We start from the raw sequence: 19451 nt of genomic DNA, 5'->3' as shown, positions 1-19451 counted from the left end.
AGATTGCACCGGCGTCACGTGGCAGTGAGAGATTTAATGGAAACTTTCCCCGCTTCTTCAACGAACTTCCTTCTGGAAACTGTGCCCCACTCAACGCCAAAGGACAGTTTCATCGCCATATATACTACATACTCAAGGTTCTTCAGAAAGCAGAGAATCATTCCCGAAAACCCGAAACGTAAAGAAAAGTATGGCTGGCCATCGTTCTCGCTCTCGCTCAGCAGATTCTAAGACATCCCCCGAATTCAAACGAAGAAAGTACGAGGACGACGACCAAGGCGCCGACAAAAGGTCCTCAAAAGACGGTGCTCGAGATTCGAAGGATCGCTCTTCATCGAAACGCCACCGCTCCGAACGTGATCGCGACTCCAGCCGCCGGGACCGTAGTAAAGAGCGGTCCCGTCACTCCCGGGATACTCGCGATAGACACCGAGATCGGGATGGAGACAGAGAACGGAGGGATGACAGAGAGAGCGCACATGCCGCAAGTAGTTTCCCGCCCCGCGGCAACGGCCGTGATGTACATCAAAATGAGCAGACGGTAAGATCGGAAGGACGAACTTCCCACCGTCCATCGAGCGATGCGTTGGACAACGGTAGAGTGGACCAACGGCAGCAGAGTAATGGTCAGATCCACTCAACAGGGCGAACAGATCTTGCAAGTACCCAGTCATCCGCCAAGGTGAGCTGGGAAATGTATTTGCTTTCAAGTCTGTTCAGCGATTTACTCTACCTTTGCCAACTCCACAGAAGGAAGATCTGAAAGCCGAAGGAGGAACGTCGAAGGTAAATGACCCAGAAAGCTGCGCCCTCAAATTATTCCAACCATGCATAACCGCCTTTTCATCTGTGCAGGTTACCACTGCAGCTACGGATGCCGAAGAAAAGTTACGACAGCGGAGGGAAAAGATTGAGCAGTGGCGTCGTGAAAGGCTAGCCAAAGAGGCGGCTGAGAAAGGCGGCGCGGAGAATGCAACTGCCTCACCGGGCAGCCCGGTTGTGTCCAGTCCGGCGGTCAAGCCAGAGGCACAGAAAGCAGAACGTATGTGTCACTCTTTCGAAAATCTACTTCCCATGGTATTCAAGTTTGGCCACCGACTAACCTCTGCGTTACCAGTTCAACCTGTTTCGCGAGTGCCCTTATCCGCTGCCAAGCCTCATGCGGGGAAGGCACCTCTGGCTAAAGTAGCACCGAAAATCTCGTTTGTTAAACCGGGCAGAATCGGTATTTCGATGAAACCGACTTCGTTCGGAAAAGGGCCCTCAGTAAATTCTAGACCCTCTGCCTTCGGTTTGGACGATGACGACGATACTCCGAAGATGTCGACGTTGCCTGGCCGGAAGCTGCGCATCGCGGGACCGGACGACATGGACACCGAAGAGACGGCTCCCGTGCCTGATGATGGTGGAGAAGATACACTGGACGCCTTCATGGCTGATGTCAGCACAGAAGTTCAGAGACTCAACGACGAAGACTTGCAAACTCAGCAACAGAACCAGTCGACGACACCAATGGACGTCGTTGAAGGCGACGATCAGGCGGAGGATGACGGTGATCAGAGCGATACACCGGAAGACTTGATCGCTGCAGCAGCCAAGAAACTGGCAGCCAAACGGAAGGATCTCGCTCCGGTAGATCATAGCACGCAATCATACGAGCAATTCAGGAAAGATTTCTACATAGAGCCCCCGGAACTCGCCGATATGACACCTGAGGAGGTTGACGCGAAGCGCATAGAACTGGACGGTATCAAGATCCGTGGAGTCAAATGCCCGAAGCCAATCGAGAAATGGACGCAGTTTGGATTACCTGGTGGAGTGGGAGACGTCATTCGTAAAGTTCTCAAGTACGAGAAACCCTCTTCAATCCAAGCCCAAGCGATACCGGCGATCATGAGTGGAAGAGACGTCATTGGTATCGCCAAAACCGGATCTGGCAAGACGATTGCGTTCCTGCTGCCCATGTTCCGACACATCAAGGACCAGCGACCCCTTGAGCCCCAAGAGGGGCCTGTCGCATTGATCATGACACCGACTCGCGAGCTTGCAGTCCAAATCCACAAGGAATGCAAATACTTCGCAAAGGTGTTGAACCTCCGCGCAGTATGCTGTTACGGCGGGTCTCCAATCAAAGATCAGATTGCTGAACTGAAGCGTGGCGCTGAGATCATTATCTGCACGCCCGGACGCATGATCGATTTGCTGTGCGCTAACAGCGGACGCGTCACGAATCTGAAAAGGGTGACATATCTCGTATTGGACGAGGCCGACCGCATGTTTGACATGGGCTTTGAACCTCAAGTCATGCGGATCGTCAACAACGTGCGGCCAAGCAGGCAAACCATCCTGTTTTCGGCAACCTTTCCTCGGAAAATGGAAGCACTTGCCCGGAAGATTTTGAAAAAGCCTCTGGAAATCACGGTTGGAGGACGCAGTGTTGTCGCTTCGGACGTTACGCAGATCGTGGAGGTCTTACAGGACGATAACGCGAAGTTCTTGCGACTGCTCGAGATTCTCGGCAAGACATTCCACGAAGACGACGGGGCGAAGATCTTAATCTTCACGGATCGTCAAGAAGCGGCGGACAACCTGCTCACCCAGCTTCTACGTAAAGGCTACCCTTGTCAGTCTTTACATGGAGGCAAGGATCAAGCCGACCGTGATACCACAATTACTGATTACAAAACGGGGAACACAAACATCTTGATCGCCACGTCCGTCGCCGCACGTGGGTTGGACGTTAAGCAACTTAAAGTTGTTATTAATTACGAGTGCCCGAACCACATGGAGGATTACGTTCATCGTGTTGGGCGTACCGGTCGTGCTGGAAATAAGGGTACTGCGTACACATTTATTACGCCTGAGCAGGACAGGTTCGCGGTCGACATCATGAAGGCCCTTACGATGAGTGAGGTGCCGATTCCGGACGATCTCCAGAAGCTGTCAGACGCGTTCATGGAGAAAGTCAAAGCAGGCGCTGCCCAATTCTCCTCCTCTGGATTCGGCGGGAAAGGGCTAGAGAAGTTGGAAAAAGAGCGTGATATCGTGAAGAGGATTCAGAAGAAGGCGCACGGTGGACAGTACGAGGAGGAAGAAGAGGAGGAAGAGGAAGAGAAAGAAGTCAAGTTCGAGGCCAAGGCCGTCCCATCGGGCGCCGCCCCTCCTCGAGAAACGGCAGCTCCAGCCGCAACCAACGCCACCGGCGGCGACCCGCGGTTCAAAGCCGCCGAAGAAGCCGCCGCGAAGGTCAACGCCTCGATCGGCGCCACCGGAACCGCGCGGGCCCTCGACATCATCGCCGAGATCAACGCCAAAGCCAAAGCCGGAAACGCCGGTTTGCCCGGGTTCGGAGGAGCGTCCGAGGACAAGAAACAGTCTGCGGAGGCTGCCTTTGCGTACGAGATTGAGATCAATGATTACCCCAAGAAGGCTCGGTGGCGCGTCACCAACAAGGAGCAGATCTCGCAGATTAATGAGCTCAGTGGTGCGGCTATCACTACACGCGGGACCTTCTTCCCGCCGGGGAAGCAGCCGGGGCCGGGCGAGCGGAAGTTGTACTTGGTACGTCCCGCATTGCCGTTCGTTCCTTATTCTGAACAGTGATTTTAACTTACGCTTTTCTTTCGTTTCCCTGCAACCCCACAGTTTATCGAAGGAGACACGCAACTCGTCATCGACAAAGCCAAGGTCGAGATCAGGCGCATCATCACGGAAGCTACCATCTCGAGTATGGAGAGCGAAGCCGCTGGTGGGGCTCGATACTCTGTTGTTTAGATTGTGGAACGAAGGGCGGTGTAGCTACTTGCTAGGTAGTGTATCGTTTCTGCGAATAGCATCGAAATGCTTCGGATTGGAATAAATCTCACGCTGCGATGGAAGTCGCGCCTTGAATTCGGGAACCTCATGGGAGAGAGTATCCTCCCCTTTCCTATTGTGACGTCGCAGCTGAACGCAAACAGGGGACGTATGCGTCTCCCTGGGCTAAGTGGCTGAAGGGGTGATGTGGCCTCTGCTTGCTGGGCGGTGCACTTGTCCCCTTTTACCCTTTGCGGCGGCGGTGGCGGCTGGGGCAGCAGACAGCTTTGTTCATATCTTCGCGTGCTAGTCGTCCCTCAATCCCTGGTGGATGCATTTACCATCGTTTGGGGGGCGCACCAGTAGGCGCAGTCTCAGTCTCCTGCACCTGCTGCCCTCTCCTTTTGCTGCCGCGGCCGCCGCGGCCGCTGTCTCTCCTGCTCCCACTTCCTCCCCTACTCCCCCCTCCTTCTCCTTCTCCCTCTTCGGCTCCTACTCCCGCTCCCACTCCCACCCCAGATCCAGTTCCAGCTCCAGCTTCTCTTTCTGCCCTCCTCGTACTCCTCCTCCTCCCGCTCCGGTTCCTCCTCCTGCTCCTGTTCCACCGCCCCCCGCCCGCCTAAGCGGCTGCTTACCTTACGGAATCCCTGCGGTTCCATCGACGGCCAAAATCCCATTCGATTGACCCATCAGCCAAGTGCTTCGACCCGCCCTGTGCGTAAACTTACCGCCATGCGCGTCCTCTCCCAGCGCTAACCGGCGCACTTTCCATCCATTATCGTCTCGTAAGCATACCGCGTCAAACGATAAATGTCATGTCAACATCCCTCAATATCGCCCCCGAATGTCGCGATGGCCATTCAGAGTCAGTACATGATGATATTTGCCTCCACGTCATGTTCGCCTCTCCGCTGTTCACAGGTTTGGGCGCAGCTAAGTGGTCTCCTCTTACCCAAAGAAGTCGAATTTTCACATAGCAATCGCCGCAAAACGCGAAACACGCGCGTCCAGCAACAGAAGAGTGGTGGAGGATGATGCGTACTGTACAGTCTGTTGCCATAAAGCAGGTCGCACCTGGCCGTGCGCAGTCGGCCCCAGCAGTGGTTGCCTAGGACAGTGACAGATGTAGTTTAGATTAGGGGTCTCGTATGATGCAATGATCAGCGGCGAGGACACTTGGACACTCACTTAGTTTCGTGGGCGACCTGCTTTATGGCAACAGATTGTACGTGTATGTACTGTACTGTACACGTATCTTAGCGAACGAACGTCTAGCCTAGGAGAAGAGGAGGACCTAGGCGTCCCCACCTGGGATAGCCGGCTGGTAACACGCGTGTGCAGAGGGAGATGTCAGATTCACGTACGTGATGTACAAATGAGGCGATGGCGATGACATTTTGCTTGACCTGAAAAAAGTCGAGCTTGCGCGTAGCCCTGGCATAACAGGGTAACGGGCAAGAAAAGAGAGGAAGTTGATTGTTGCATACGGCATCCTTATCCGCCACCCACCTCTAGGCGTTGCGCGACAAATCATGGCAAAAAGTGAAAGAAGACGAGACCCAGGCAGTTCGGCAAATTCGAAGGTCACAGTGTCGGGAAAAGGCACAAGGGGCATAAGCAAGACCCGATCCCGTAAAGCAGCCAGCAGCCACCCGTCATTAGGGAAAGGAAACCACCGCATTGCTGAAACCACCGCATTGCTGAAACCACCGCATTGCTTCAGCAGGAGATAGTCGGACACTTACTTTGGCTACCGTTTCGGCACTTTTTGTGTATCCCCGTGGGCTATGGAGATATGGACGAATGCGGCGATGGAGCAAAGAATTGAAATCTGTGTTCCATGTTGCAGTTGTTCACCGCCGTGATTCGCAATAGAAAAGGTAGGACGACTCAACGTCCCTTTCTCATCCCTCGCAACAAGAAAAACATGCGAGAGCAAAAGTCTAGCATTCTCACATTTACATTTACATTAAATATACACAAGGGGCTTGTCCCATTCTACGTCCCACTTTCAATTCTTCTAACCTAAGCAATACGCGCTTGAGGCCGTCCTGCCATATACAATCCCATCCATTCCCCTCATGATTAATCTAAGATATCATCATTCGGGACCATCATCGTGCATGACAAGCACCGACTTCCTAAACTTGGCCTGATCCTTCCATTGCTGAGCTGCTTCTTCGTTTAGCGGGCTGTTGTTGTTTGGTTCTGCATTTGCGAGTTAGCGCAATCAAAAATCAGCATTCCGAACTCAGAGCCTCCAACGCAAGAGCAAGGTTATCATCCACTTACCTCCCAGCAAACTCTGCAAAGACACCAATATCGTCTGCACAGTGTATACCGCCGACCACTTGTCCTTGAGGATATCCAAGCAGATGTGCCCGTTGGTGTCGACGTTGGGATGCCAGCACCGGGTTCTAAACATAACGGTTGGGGGGGTGTAAGGGTAGGAGGATGGGAACTTCATGGATAGCTTGTACTGTAATTTTTCGTAGGGCTAAATGGGAGGTATACATTGTCAACGATGGTTTCTATGTTCGTGCATGTTGAAAATAGTTACGCTTACAGTGCCGTCCGGCCCGGTGATAGTAGCTGTCCAGTTCATAAGGTCATCGCCGTCTGGGAATGCGGAAATGCCGTGCAGACCACTCATCTGAAAAAGCGTAGGCGACGGGTCAGCCTCAGCTCAGCCAACAAATTTCCCGAGCACGTAGTCCGTGTTGCGTTACCATGAGAGTCATAAGCTCATTTTGCAGCCTAGGTGGAGAAACAAGGGAGGGGAATACTCGGGTCAGCGGCAGTCGGGAACTCCTCCTACAGCAGGACAACCTGGACTTACCTCTTAGAGACGGTAGCGGCGTCTCCTCCTGGCTTTCCGCCGGCTGTTGCTGGACGAGCTCCACCGTTTGACAACATATTCGAGTATCGTTTGGGTATGCAAGAGGTTTGGGGGGGAGGGGGGGGGGCAGTTCTGTCAGAGTTTGCCTGAGCAGCAGAGCGAAACGCGTGGGTGCAGGACGTCCGAACGACAGACTCCAAAATCAAGTTGCTTATTCAACTCGAATAACACGTCACGTGCTGGACAGGTCCTGCCACTCGAGCGATCCCCTTATCCGCCCTCGTCACAACCAACCGACACAACATCAACCCCCAACAACACAACACAACAAAATGCTATCCCTCGCACGAACAGCCGCACGGACAGCGGCACTCGCCAGGCGCAACCCGCCCTCGCAACTACAGTCGGTCCGCAACGGCGGCGGAGGACACGGGCCACGGGGGCAGGAGCCTTCGGGATACTTTCTCGGTAGACCTGTGAGTTGATGTCTTTACGGCGCGAGGTGAAAAGGGAGAAGAGGAGACGTGAGGAATAGGGGTGGAGGCGGGGGTGAAGGGGAGTGGAGCGTTCTTGGTGACGCGGAATTTGGGGAGTCGATGTTGGGTGGGAGGTTGTTGGCAGATGCTGGGAATCCGCCGCACGTCGACTTTTGAGACAAATTCAATTGCGTTTACCTTCGCGTCTCCATAAGGGGTTGTTGGTGGGCGCAGGAGACGGCTAGAGTCTCCGTAAAACGCAGTTCGAGGAGCCAGCGAGGCGGGGAAACTCGACGCCACGCCACCGCAGTCACTAACCTTGCCACTTCCACACGATCCCTTCTCTCACAGGGCGGCCAAAAGCACACGTGGTACTGGTGGGAGCCAATGTGGTACTTTGGATACTATGGAGCATTCGCGACCTTTTTTGTGTTCCAGATCTATTCTCCGAAAGTCAGGTTAGTTGGAAATGGACGTGTTTGAAGCGGTGGATGGAGTTGCCTGGTTCGGAAGAAGGACATACTCATCATTCCACTGATTACATTTCTTATTTCGTGACTACAGCGTAACAGACGCAGCAAAACTCGAAGCCCACCGCCGGATGGCCGCACGCGGCGAGACGTTCGGATGGCCGTTCCCGGCTGACTACTCGCTAGTGAAGAACGACAAGTAGGGGTGCTCGGAAGACGAAAAACCCAGAAGGAAGGCGAGGAGGGGTGTTCAAAACGTTTCGTGAACACGATTCTCGACCTCTTGTTCTTTCTTCGACAGTTTCAATATATACCATGATGTGCTTTGATTTCGGGTTTGACGGAGGGTTGTGATCACGGTCGCTGATGTGGTGGTTGGAATGCGGCCGATGGCCGTGGTGCTTTTGGATATGTGGATTTGGGTTTCTGCCGCTTTCGCTGACAATAACCTGGACGGGCGAACGGTATATATATCGGTTCTGCGGGCCTTGATTCGCGAGAGAGCCTTTCACGGTCGGGGAACTCCCCACAATCTTAGCAATCCTCTCCACATCCAGTCCATCCATTCACCTGCTCACATCTACATAACACTACAACACCGAAACCCCGAATCTGAACATCACGCACAATATCATAAATCAAAAACAATATGAGACAAGATCGAAAAAAAAGACACAAGAATCGCCCCTATATCCTATCTGCAAAGGCGAAAATGGAACGCACTAAGGGGTCGGCCTCTCTATACTGTGCGCCGTTCAAGGGTGGTGGGTTGAGAGATGCATGGGGTAGGAAAGAGCATATACGCAAATTGGTGTGGCCGGGTTTTTTTCTACATATGCTAGGCGGGGGCAGAGCATTCGTAATTCTCCGCGATATGGGGTGGGGTAAGGTGGGTTTAGAAGGCTTTTTTCTTTTCGTCGACGGAGAGACCACCTGTTGGGGGTTGGATGGGGTTAGTGGGGTGTGAGGAGGGTGATTATGCGGATGATCATGTAGGTACCAGGTCCGAGGTTTGTGAGGAGCAGGAAACCGCCCATGATGGAGAGGGTTTGGAAGAAGTCGTATTTCAGGAAGTCGCTGAGAGAACGATGAACCGTGTGAGCCAGGTTGAATACGCAAAGATGGAGTACAGAGACGAGCAAGCATACCGTTGTGGGTGGTTATGGTGCAAGTTCCACCAGTTGTTCAGCACAACATTACTGATCGACAAAACCGAGATCAAAACCCAAGCCGACCACTTCGCCTTGAATCCCACGACAACCATGACACACGAGACGAACGCAAACGCAGTAACAATCACACGAAGCGCCGAGAACTCTCCCGCAAGCAGGAAACTGAGGAACAAGCCCACGAGCAAGATCCGGCCAAACAATTGCAGGTACGTCGCCTTATCCGTCTCGTTCAGCGACGGCAGGCCCGCAAAGATGGTTCTTCGCTTGCCCGCGAGCGAGTCGGCGAGGAGCATCAGGAGGCCGCCGGCGACAGACATGTTGCGGAAGAAGAAACCGGAGTCGAAGATGAGGCCGTAGCCGATCGATTGGGAGACGATGACGAGGGCGAGACCACCAACGGCGACCTCGGTGTGCTTCTTTGCGATGGCCATGATCGAGCCGACGGTCATTACTATCACGTTTAGGGCTAGGAACACTTCCGCCGTCAACCATGGGAAGCCTAGAGCAGAGGGATGTGAGATCGCGAGCTCTGCAGGATGCGGTGCCTTGCCACCGCTCCTCCGTTTCCATGCTCTCCATACCCCTATGCCGTTGCAGGTAGAAAATCTGGTCTGACCACTGCGTGCTGTTATCGTGACAAACAACGTCCTGTTAGCACAGGACTGGCAGAGTGATCCCTCCACCCTTCAACAATCCTCTCCTCCAGCACGCGAAGCCGTACCTAATCCTCAACGAATCCTCCAAGAACGTCACAACCAACAAGAACCGAGCTATTGCAGGCAGCCACGGCTTGATTGGCCCTGCGACCTGGTCGAGCGTCTTCTCGAACTGATCCGTATATTGCTTTACTACGTCCATGTCTTTTGCGTAAGAGTTCGCGGATGTGAGGCCGCTGTTCTGAGAAGTGTATTGAGGCCGATCCGATTGTTCGGTGGATGTAGCGGACTGATTGGGATTGCAGAGTGGGTGTGAGCGCGAACTCCCAAGATTCCGTCTGAAGACGCGGTAAAGACTGCAATTGCTCGCTGCAAACAGTGCGTCCTTGATGAGGTTCACTGACGCTTGCGAACGTGACGACCAGTTCACCTGCTCCCCCTTCGCCGAACTCTATAGGCTCCCCTTTATTTGCAAACGTACCTTGGTGGAGAGCGTAATGTCTGTCCAGAAAGGCAACCCTACGAGCTTACAGTATACATATGTGACCCCAGGATCACACCTCATATGTTCGAGCGAGAGTGGAGGCGGTCACGTGCGCGCGCGCCTTTGAAGCGGGGATAATGGGATTGCTTGATCTGATCGGTCACCGGCATTGGCACTTTCTGGTTGGCTGCCCCCAGGCCCTGTGCCGCGTCAACTTCATTGCCCCGTCATTTCGCCATCACCGGGAGGGTCCTCCAAAGTCGCTCGCTCTCCGCATCGCATAAGTTTCGCTTATTACCATTGGAGCCCTCCATATGTGTATCGATTCTCAACGTTGAGCTAACGGGTCCAATTTGAGAAGCAGAAACGGCTTCTTCCATTATCACAAGATTATCACAAAATTTGGGATCAGGACGACACGAATATGAGGAGAAAAAGGTTTCTCATAGTGCATTTCAAACCTTTGCGATACCATGACCAAACTGAGTTGAACATTGCATGTGCCGTCCATGGAATAGAACCCAGCATGGCCCACCTCGTCCTTCAGGAATCCTTATTTTGGCCTTTATCGTTCATACGTACGTTAGCGATGGAGCCTCCATTCAATATCTGTGCGTTTAGTATTGACATCGAAGTGTTTGCATTCGTCCAATTCGGCGGAGGCTATATACATCAAAATGACTGGAAAACCGCATCAATGACCCTTGGATGACCGACTTTATTCACAACAGATCGAGTCAAAGGTATCATGAGCGCATGGAGCAAGTCTTCTTGTGGGGCTCGGGATGACCTTTTGTTCAGTCCTTCTTCTGGCACTTCCGAGAGCAGTAGTACGCCTTAGCACACCTGCTGCACCGCTGGAAGCGCGGTTGTGTGGACTGCTCATAGAGCCTGCAGTCGCAATTGCGGGGCACATGAGCGTACTCTTCAGCAAGCAGTAGCTCCACCGCGGGGACACCGACGTAGCCCTGCTTGAGTATGGCGTCCGGGATGACACGAATGATCCCTCGGCGGGTGTAGGTTTCAAATGCGCCCTTGTTCTCGCTGAAATTCTCGAATCAGAAGGTAATGCGGCCACTGGGCAACGTGGGCGGCGGGGTTCGAGCCGTGCAAGTCAGGTTGGCCAGGATGGGTCTGTATTCTTCAAAGTTGAGGTCATCCAGGAGCGAAAAGGATTTTGATAAACACCGATGTGTCGTCAACCCATAACTTCCTCCCTATCCATCTTTAGTACGTCTAAACCCTCCACCTCTCCACCCTCAAAAAGCAGCAAACCCTCCACAAAGACCTCATCCACACTCAAACACGCAACGACGCGCATCTGGCGCGGATGGCAGCCAAAGAACGGCGGGAGTGTATCTCCCAGGGCCGTGATTTGCACCCGTGGACTGCACCGGGGACGGCGGGGGCGGCAGATAGGTGTGAGGATAGTGGGTGTTGGAGGAGTGGCTTGCATAGGGAGGTTGGATTAGGAAGAGGGCTTGATAGGAGTGTAGATAGGTAGAAAGTAGGGCGAGACCACGGGTTTAGAGGCCACGTCGGAACTCCACGTTGGCGAGCAGTTTGCACCTTCCTCCGTGGCCAACGTGTGACCACGCCGTTCCTCCGCACGTTCCTTATGCACGTTCCTCCGTGGCCACGGCTGCTTGCGCCTTCCACGGAGCTCAAACTGCCATCCACGGAGCTCAATGTATTATACATGAGATCTGACTAAAGCTCAAATAACGCACGGCGTTTGGGAACATCCGGCTCAATCCAGTCTCCCCGAACAACATCATCCATATCCACGTCCCCCGAAGTCCTGTCGAACTCTTTTTCTTCTGCAGCCATGGCAAGAGTTCGAGCTATAATTCTTGATATCGCGGTTCCATTTCCTGCACTGCCGCCCTGCTCTGCGCTTCCGCGTTCTGGTGACCAGAGTAACCGCCAGACCACCAAAATCTCGTATCAGTGACGGGGAACCCCGCCTCTGCCGCCGCTTCCACCTTGAACGTTTGGAAGAGCATGGGACCCACGGTAGATTCTTGCAAACTTAGCGAATGCCACCCGGGCGTGGTAGAGAAATGCGAGCGGGAAAGCGGGTAGAGGTCCAGCGAATGTGATGGTAACTTCAGAGAATTGCGCTATGTTGAGCAGATTGACGAAATGATAACTGTGCGGCTCTTCCCCGGGAACGAAAGCGACCCAGAATCTATCGTATGCTTCGTGGTGGTTTGGACACAGCACGAACATGTTGCGTATGTCGTTCCGCGCAAAATCTTTGGGCAAGTCTCCGCACTCGATGGCAGCGGAGACTTGGAACGAGGGAGTCCTTCGGGGAACAATATGTGCCGTCTCGCCAAACGGGAAACGGCATACCAAGCACTGTCTCCATCCCGTTCCAAGCACCATCGTCGTAACGTTGTCTCAGAAGCAACCGAAGAGCGTCTCGACCGTTGGGGGGTAAATGGTTCGGACGTCAAAATAGATTCCATTGATATTGTATGTTTGGGACAATGAGACGGTTCTTCAGAAGTACGCTTGGGGAAATGTGCAACAACGCTTGGCAATTTATACATCTGGACTTCCCTTTTTGCGAGGAAGCGGGCGATGTTTCGTGCTTACGTCACCTAGGGTGGCGCAGTTCAAAACGCGGTTCTCACAGCAGGCAAGAGGGCAAGAGGTCTGGGACCCAATCCACGCACGCCTGCTTCTGAGCTGCACATGCAGTCCAACAACTTTGAAATTTAGGCGCGGTGATGTCAACTCGTCATGCAAATGGCTCCTCCGCCCCCCCAAGTGTCCCGTGGCCAACAAGTATTGCCTTTGCCACTCGCCACCCTTCCATTGACTATCCGTTGCCAACCTGCGTCTGGGGAGGAGACGCCACGAGAACCCGCTCCCAGCACTGTCTTCAGTTTCGGAAGCCCTTGTGTGAAGTCGCCATTCAACGATAGCTCGGTTCTCACGAACGCATAACCGAACTCCCACGGGCAAACCGACGACGACCAAGCACCATGCCTGCTCTCTCTTGGAGGCAAAAGTGGGCTGAGAAGGGCGGGTTTGTAGCTGATCCACAAGGATGGAGTCTTCCGTCAAAGTATGTGTTTTCGGACTCTCGGTCCTTGCCGGCCTCACCCTGAGTTCCGTCTGCTTGGCCTCGCTCTACCGTTCGGTCAGTTATTTACGGTCGTATACTCTTGATAGACTTGACATCCCAACGAAATCCCGCCGCAGCTACGTCCTAGCCCGCATCCTCGACTGGGTGCTCATAATCGTGTGCTTGATCTTGACCCAAGTCTTCTACGCCTATGTTACCAAGCCAGAAATTTACTTCAACGTCAATGACCAATTCTACATGGCACCCGTCCTTCCGGACAGGGTATCTTCCTTTTTATCTACGGTGGTCTCGGTCGCCATCCCTATCGCACTGATAGTGATTTTGAACTTGGTGTTTTACACCAGTTGGCCGGATATGTATCATGCTGTGACCGGGCTGGTTCAGGCTTTGGGTAGGATTCCGTAGAGCGAAATCCTACATCTGACGATGTCACCCACATCTCTCCTTCTCGACAGCAATGACGATGGTCACATGTTCGTTCCTTTGGGCCACCATCGGCGGGCTTCGTCCATACCACATCACGAAATGCGATCCAGATCCAGCAAAGCTCGTTGCAGGACAGCTCTATTATACCGAGTCTGTTTGTCGCACGAAACTTGAAAAGGTTGATTTGAACGGCTTTCCCTCCGGACACGCGGGATCGGCATTTACGGTGCGTGGTTTTGTTCTCTGAAACCGCTGTCTGGCATTCGTTGCGCACCCTGCTCAACGACATTCTATCCCTCAGTGCTGGGTCTTCCTGTCATTCTGGATGCATGCAAAGCTGAAGCCATACAATGGAACAGCACAATTCTACAAGGTAGGGCTGCAATGCGGGATCTCTGTCGTTCCGCAAAAGCATGGAAAACCACTCTGACATGCGGTATATGCATGCAGCTTCTCGTCACATTCATCCCACTGATCGTGGCAGGGTACATCTCGCTGACACGCATCATGGACTTCCACCACACTACCGGACAAGTTCTCACCGGTATGGCGATCGGCATCACGGCGGCTGTCTTTGCATACAAACTCAACTATCCGATGCACGGATGGTTCTATGGGGAGCGCCATGGGAACGGGGACGTAAGTGTTCGGCTCATGGAGTTTCCCCTTTTGGCGCACATCTTGACCTTTATTGGCGGCTATATTGCAGATCCCAGCGTATGTTTTACCGCGCTACACACCGGCCCGCAGCGGCAGGCAAACGATGCCAGATGGGACGGTCGCCCCGCGTGATTACTCGGCGGAAGAAGGCTCGCGTGCTAACCTGCAGAACGAGATGTCTGGGACTGCGATTCAAGTGGATTAGACTTCTCTCATATAGAATCCCTATGTACATAATACGTCTATATACTGTATCATATTTTTAGAAAATCTGCCGCATGCGTGAGGAAAGTTGATTAGGGGGAAGGGCCATTCCTTCTTACATTGAGTTCGGACTGTTCGGACTTTCAACTTCCGGACACGCGCTTGTGCCCTTCTTGCCCGCCTTTTCCTCGTCGCAAACCCAGCAGGCATTCTGATCTTGAAACTATAACAACGACAACCTCCATATCCATCAGCGAACGCACGTTCCCGGCCTCCGCTCAACCAAGCGCAAGCTACCACCCAACATGCGGCGGAACTCCGAGTCGTTCACCTTCACAGGCCAACCCTTAAACCGTACAGCAGACGGCCCCCTATCCTCCGCCACACCCAGCCGCGCAACCACCCGCGGCCTCTCCAAAAAGGGCTTCTCCAACAAACTCCTCTACCCCGGCTTCCGAAAAGACGGGATAGACTACCACCTCAACGACTGTGTCCTGGTCGAGGCCGAGGACCAGGATGAGCCGTACAAGGCGATGATAATCGCCTGCTATCGCGATGAGGAAGGGACTGGGAAGATGGATATTAGGTGGATCTATGCTGCGTCGGAGGTGGAGAGGCAGTTGGGGACTACGGCGGCGAGGACGAGGAAGTGTCGGGCGCTGGAGCTTGACCCGGCCGGTAAGTTTTTCCTCCGGCGGCTTCGATCTCAAGAACACTGCGTGCTGATGATCATACACCTAGACAGAAATCGTCCATACAGACATGAAGGAGGTCAAAGAGGACATTGAGCACATTTGCGGCAAGATCGAGGTGTTGTCCCGGGACGAATACAGATCGCGATACCCGAAATCCAACCCCGACGGAATCTACTTTTGTCACCGTACGCTCGGGTCCGCCCGCGATGTGAAGGCGTGGCCGATGGATTGGGAGGCCTTTAGGAGGAATGAAGACGCTCCACCCTTTGAAAAGGCGGAGGCTATGCAGAAGAGGGAGGGTAAGGCGAAGGAGCATGCTGCTGCGCGGACACCTGCGAGGACGACCAGGAATGAGACTGCTGCTGCGACGCCTGCTTCTGCGAAACCGAACAGCGTGAGAAAGGCAACGGGGCGGAGAAAGAAGGAGGGATGGACGGAGGAAGAGGTGGGACAGGCTGCACCACCGAGGAAGTCGCGTGGGCGGAGTAGCGTAGAGGAAAGCGAGGAGGTGCGCAAAGGTCTTTGCGCATAGTCTTGGTAATTGAACGTTGTCTAAATGGGCGTCTCTTCCAGCAACATCCCGCGTCAGAGGAAGCGGAACAAATAGACGGCGAGGAAGCTGAGGACGCATCAGAAGCTGAAGTCGCAACACCCATCAAGAAGCGGAAACGAAAGGAAGTCACATATACCCCAAACAAAGCCGCCACACCCTCAAACCGACGAATGCCGCTCGAATCGCTCGAACAATGCACACCGACACCGCGAATTACCGCCCGCAACGCTTCTGCCGTGAGTGCCTCCGGAAAACGAGCCACCCCTAGCAAGCGAAAGCCGAAACTGGCACCCACTCCTTTACCGGAACGCGCACTCGAGCGGTCAAAGGCGAGATCGGTGTTTGAGCGCGCCCGGGAAAAATTGCATATGTCTGTGTACCCGGACGCGCTGCCGTGCAGAGAGGACGAGTATGCGCAGATCTATTCGGAGCTGACGAGTGCGATTGAGGAAGGTTCGGGCGGTTGCGTGTGTAAGTGTCAGCCTGATCACACATTACGATTGAAAGAAGTTCCTTTGTTTGAGCGTAAGCGTTTTCGTAGACATATCGGGTGTTCCGGGAACGGGGAAAACGGCTACCGTCCATGCAGTCATGCGAGCCCTCGACAAGGCGGTGGAAGATGAGGTACGCGCCGGCCACGCTTCGCGAAACAGACACTTGCAAATCTCAATCCCTCTTCCCTTTGCAGGAACTCTCGCCATACCGCTTCGTAGAGATCAACGGGATGAAGCTGACGGAGCCCGCACAAGCCTACTCTGTGCTGTGGGAAGCCCTGACGGGCAAGAAAGTCAGCTCCACACATGCGCTTTCCTTGCTGCAGAAGCATTTCACGACTCCATCTCCGAACCGACAACCCACGTAAGGATTTTTGACCTAACTTGCGCCGTGTCTGGAGCACCTTGCTGATTACGTGGATTCATCATGCAGCGTGCTTCTCATGGACGAGATTGATCTCCTCGTCACGAAAAACCACTCGATCATGTACAATTTCCTGACATGGCCGGATCTACAACATGCACGGCTAATCGTTGTCGCCATTGCTAATACGATGGACTTGCCGGAACGGATGATGATTAACAAGGTGTCTAGTCGTTTGGGTAAGATGGTTCCTTCCGCGCAAATAGGGTATGATCCGATCTCCTGACTGTTGTAATTTACCCAGGATTGACGAGGATCAACTTCCCGGCATACACGCACCAGCAGCTCATTGAGATTGTACAATCACGACTGGAAGGCGTGCAGTGTTTTGAGAAGGATGCTGTGGAGCTGTGTGCGAGAAAGATCGGAGCGGTGTCTGGGGACGCTAGACGAGCCTTGGATATCTGTCGGTAAGTACACCAGTCCACCCTTCAAAAACCGTCACCACGCTCTCACGAGATGCCTAACGCGAGGGCATCCCAATTCAGTCGAGGCGTAGAGATACTGGAAGCGAAACTGGAAAGCGCCGCAGAGGCCGGGACGCAGGACAACAAGCTCGTGACGATGATGGTGATCGACCAGGCTGTCAAGGAGATGTTTGCGTCGGTGGCGGTGCAGTCGGTGGGGAGGGGGAGCACGCATCAGAGGGTGTTTTTGGTTGCGCTTGTGAGGAGTGTGAGAAGGGCGGGGATTGGGGAGGTTGAGTATGGGCCGGTATGTAATCGCGAGTCACGTGGTCCGAATACACAAACTCATGGCACTGGGTTTACCTCATTCTGATCGCCCAACTCATCCAGGTCTCAGACGAGCACTACCGCCTTTGCGACATGGGCAACCTCCCCGCCCCCACCGCCTACGATCTCTACGGGATCTGCGCCCAACTCCACACTTCGCGCCTTATCCTGTTGGAGCAGCACCGCGCAGGCGACAGGTCGCAGAAGCTACAGCTGAATATTAGCGAGGAGGATGTGGTGACGGCCGTGCAGAATGGAGGCGAGGCGTGGTTGAAGAGGCAGGTGCAGAGTCAGTAGGGAGGGGGATGGTAGATGGTTGGATTTTTTGGGGGCATTGGGCGTAGGGTGGGGACTTCGGAGCTAGCTTAAAAGTGGACGGCCTGCTATGGTTTTTGTAAATCATTTGTTATTGACTTATAATCCAAAATCGTGTTTGCTTTCAGTTGCGCCAGAATGTATGTACATGAATGTATGTACATGACGCTACGCTGTTTGGGTCGTTTCTACCAACCATGTCTGCTTTGCATCGGAAGCCTCCCGACTGGCTTTGCTATTCTCCAAATGTAACGTGCTGGCGTCACGGGTTTCTCGCTCTTCCCTAGACTACAGCGTGGCCGCTTGACTGACGCGCTCCGAGGCCATATCCAGTGTGACGGATCAGATTGGGAAAGGGCATCCGTGTTACGTGCCATCGCGTTTCGTTGTGCTATCTTGTTTCCCCCAGAAATAGAGAGGTCCCGGCCGAAGTTCCCAAAAGATAGAGGCGTCCGTATGCAATGATGTTTTGTGGCTTGCAGCTCGCGTCCACAGACCGAGAACTGAGCCGGCCTCTATCACCTAACTGCCGATGGAATATCCGCGCCTAAATCAACGCCAAAGTCGTTCTCGCAAAGTCGCCCCTAAAGTTGTTAACACTCGGAGTCACATTCTGCAGCCTCCTGAAAGCCTCATGAATATGTCCCGGCTGCAGGGGTTTCTGCACATTCGTCGGTTTCGCAAACAGCCCGACATTCTTCTTCTCCATCTCCCGCTGCTCGTGCTCGATCTCGTCGACGCGGTTGGTGTCCCACTGCTTTTTGACTTCGAGGGCCATCTCTGTGAGCTTGCGCACCATTTCGTAGGCAAGGAAACCCCAGATGTCGATTACATCGCCGTTGGGTTTGTTTTCGTAGTATCTGGAGGGAGTGGAATAGTGTGAATCGGGCAGAATGCAATGAGAACTCTTTTTCTATCAAACCTCAACCTACTTTCCCAGTTCAGACCATTTCTTGAACCGCTGAAGACGCTTGAATACGAACGAAGCTTGCCGACATTCAGAGTAGTACATGTATTCCTCCTTTGTCATCCTCCGTGTGACTTCATCTGCTTCCTAAAGGGACCGTTACAAACAGAACGGACTGGCCTGCATTGAGGATGTATTTCATACCTTCAACCGAGCTTGCTGCAAGTCATCTGCCATCTGCTGGTCCTCATCATCGTCGTCTTCATCGTCATCCTCCAGCACGGTGCCATAGTAGTTGATCAAGTCCCATGAGAATTTCAACTTTCCCTTAAGCAACTCCGGGTTGTTTCCTGAGAGAAGAACAAGATTCAGCGACGTATTCTACCCGAGTGGCATATATCGCGGTAATCCGCTCTCTCTCACCGTCGGTATCATCCTCTCCCTCTGCAATATCGATAACATCATTCGGGTCCCTCTTCTTTGCGGATTTCTGAGCGTCGCGGAACGCCAGGTACGTGCGCAATGTGTTGACTTTCGCGCGATCGTACTTGATAAGGGAGATCACATCTTCCGGCGTCAGGAACCGCGAGCCTCGTTTCGCTGCTTGCTGGACCGTACGCACTATCTGTGACCGTGGACGCGACGAGTCAACTTTTCGCCTGACATTGCTGAACTTCTAAAGAGTAAAGTGACGCCCATACAATCTCTATCGTTTGTGTGCGAACAATTTCTTCAACGACGAGCGTAGTGTCGTCCCGGGGGTCGGTCACCTCCCCGTGCACATACATCATCTGTCGGGGAGAGAAACTTCAGTTTCCGCGCCTTCCCAGCTATAACAACACTCCCAGCCGAGCTCCACGTCGCTCACGATACCTGTGCTATCTCCGACTGGTATAATGCCTGTCGCTAAACGAATATAAAGTCCATGGTCAGATAAGTACTTCGCCTCGCCTTTGGGGAACCAGAATGTCATACCTTGGGCATCGTGGCGGCTTATTCTGCTGATGGCCTTCGAGGGTGCTAGGATATTCGGCCCCCCAAGAAACA

At 53.5% G+C, this 19451-nt stretch overlaps 10 protein-coding genes across 10 annotated transcripts; 6 read left to right on the top strand and 4 right to left on the bottom strand.

Moving 5' to 3' along the window:
* The first annotated feature begins 31 nt into the window (after window positions 1-31).
* EV422DRAFT_541639 (ATP-dependent RNA helicase Prp11) lies at window positions 32-4097 on the top strand. Its single transcript, XM_053071218.1, has 5 exons — window positions 32-682; window positions 751-786; window positions 856-1042; window positions 1118-3561; window positions 3646-4097. The coding sequence occupies exons 1-5, from the start codon at window positions 191-193 to the stop codon at window positions 3772-3774; spliced, it is 3288 nt and encodes a 1095-aa protein (XP_052922365.1). The 5' UTR covers window positions 32-190; the 3' UTR covers window positions 3775-4097.
* On the top strand, window positions 4088-4912 carry EV422DRAFT_541635 (uncharacterized protein). The gene has a single exon (XM_053071217.1). The coding sequence runs from the start codon at window positions 4127-4129 to the stop codon at window positions 4478-4480; it is 354 nt and encodes a 117-aa protein (XP_052922364.1). The 5' UTR covers window positions 4088-4126; the 3' UTR covers window positions 4481-4912.
* A 984-nt stretch (window positions 4913-5896) lies between these two features.
* Window positions 5897-6711, bottom strand: EV422DRAFT_570735 (ubiquitin-conjugating enzyme; the record flags this gene model as incomplete). Its single annotated transcript, XM_053072909.1, has 5 exons — window positions 5897-6003; window positions 6088-6292; window positions 6362-6448; window positions 6525-6552; window positions 6635-6711. 5 exons carry the CDS (start codon window positions 6709-6711, stop codon window positions 5897-5899), a joined length of 504 nt encoding a protein of 167 aa, XP_052922363.1.
* Window positions 6712-6966: 255 nt separating this feature from the next.
* Window positions 6967-7783, top strand: EV422DRAFT_570734 (uncharacterized protein; the record flags this gene model as incomplete). The annotated part of the gene is made up of 3 exons (XM_053072908.1): window positions 6967-7110; window positions 7462-7568; window positions 7675-7783. The coding sequence occupies 3 exons, from the start codon at window positions 6967-6969 to the stop codon at window positions 7781-7783; spliced, it is 360 nt and encodes a 119-aa protein (XP_052922362.1).
* Window positions 7784-8475: 692 nt separating this feature from the next.
* Window positions 8476-9610, bottom strand: EV422DRAFT_570733 (SURF4 family-domain-containing protein; the record flags this gene model as incomplete). The annotated part of the gene is made up of 5 exons (XM_053072907.1): window positions 8476-8513; window positions 8581-8657; window positions 8729-9251; window positions 9334-9377; window positions 9474-9610. The coding sequence occupies 5 exons, from the start codon at window positions 9608-9610 to the stop codon at window positions 8476-8478; spliced, it is 819 nt and encodes a 272-aa protein (XP_052922361.1).
* A 1079-nt stretch (window positions 9611-10689) lies between these two features.
* On the bottom strand, window positions 10690-12425 carry EV422DRAFT_580739 (uncharacterized protein; the record flags this gene model as incomplete). Its single annotated transcript, XM_053073349.1, has 5 exons — window positions 11855-12425; window positions 11623-11712; window positions 11462-11561; window positions 11103-11341; window positions 10690-10944 (listed from the first exon to the last, which is right to left on the bottom strand). The coding sequence occupies exons 1-5, from the start codon at window positions 12281-12283 to the stop codon at window positions 10690-10692; spliced, it is 1113 nt and encodes a 370-aa protein (XP_052922360.1). The 5' UTR covers window positions 12284-12425.
* A 163-nt stretch (window positions 12426-12588) lies between these two features.
* On the top strand, window positions 12589-14365 carry EV422DRAFT_541611 (phosphatidic acid phosphatase type 2/haloperoxidase). The gene is made up of 6 exons (XM_053071216.1): window positions 12589-12971; window positions 13079-13383; window positions 13448-13644; window positions 13720-13791; window positions 13869-14057; window positions 14128-14365. The coding sequence occupies exons 1-6, from the start codon at window positions 12889-12891 to the stop codon at window positions 14281-14283; spliced, it is 1002 nt and encodes a 333-aa protein (XP_052922359.1). The 5' UTR covers window positions 12589-12888; the 3' UTR covers window positions 14284-14365.
* Window positions 14366-14466: 101 nt separating this feature from the next.
* On the top strand, window positions 14467-15605 carry EV422DRAFT_222923 (uncharacterized protein). The gene is made up of 2 exons (XM_053065482.1): window positions 14467-14960; window positions 15028-15605. Exons 1-2 carry the CDS (start codon window positions 14588-14590, stop codon window positions 15507-15509), a joined length of 855 nt encoding a protein of 284 aa, XP_052922358.1. The 5' UTR covers window positions 14467-14587; the 3' UTR covers window positions 15510-15605.
* A 95-nt stretch (window positions 15606-15700) lies between these two features.
* EV422DRAFT_500159 (P-loop containing nucleoside triphosphate hydrolase protein) lies at window positions 15701-17479 on the top strand (the record flags this gene model as incomplete). Its single annotated transcript, XM_053068121.1, has 7 exons — window positions 15701-16001; window positions 16072-16154; window positions 16219-16388; window positions 16458-16627; window positions 16693-16858; window positions 16937-17162; window positions 17246-17479. 7 exons carry the CDS (start codon window positions 15701-15703, stop codon window positions 17477-17479), a joined length of 1350 nt encoding a protein of 449 aa, XP_052922357.1.
* A 565-nt stretch (window positions 17480-18044) lies between these two features.
* On the bottom strand, window positions 18045-19192 carry EV422DRAFT_508982 (uncharacterized protein; the record flags this gene model as incomplete). The annotated part of the gene is made up of 5 exons (XM_053068805.1): window positions 18045-18357; window positions 18430-18551; window positions 18609-18754; window positions 18828-19080; window positions 19106-19192. The coding sequence occupies 5 exons, from the start codon at window positions 19190-19192 to the stop codon at window positions 18045-18047; spliced, it is 921 nt and encodes a 306-aa protein (XP_052922356.1).
* Between the last annotated feature and the right edge of the window lie 259 nt (window positions 19193-19451).

This window comes from Fimicolochytrium jonesii (assembly GCF_025526975.1).
Source record: "Fimicolochytrium jonesii strain JEL569 chromosome Unknown EV422scaffold_28, whole genome shotgun sequence".
Taxonomy (NCBI): domain Eukaryota; kingdom Fungi; phylum Chytridiomycota; class Chytridiomycetes; order Spizellomycetales; family Powellomycetaceae; genus Fimicolochytrium; species Fimicolochytrium jonesii.
The sequence above is the reverse complement of the archived record's forward strand: the minus strand, read 5'-3'. Positions and strand labels throughout refer to the sequence as shown.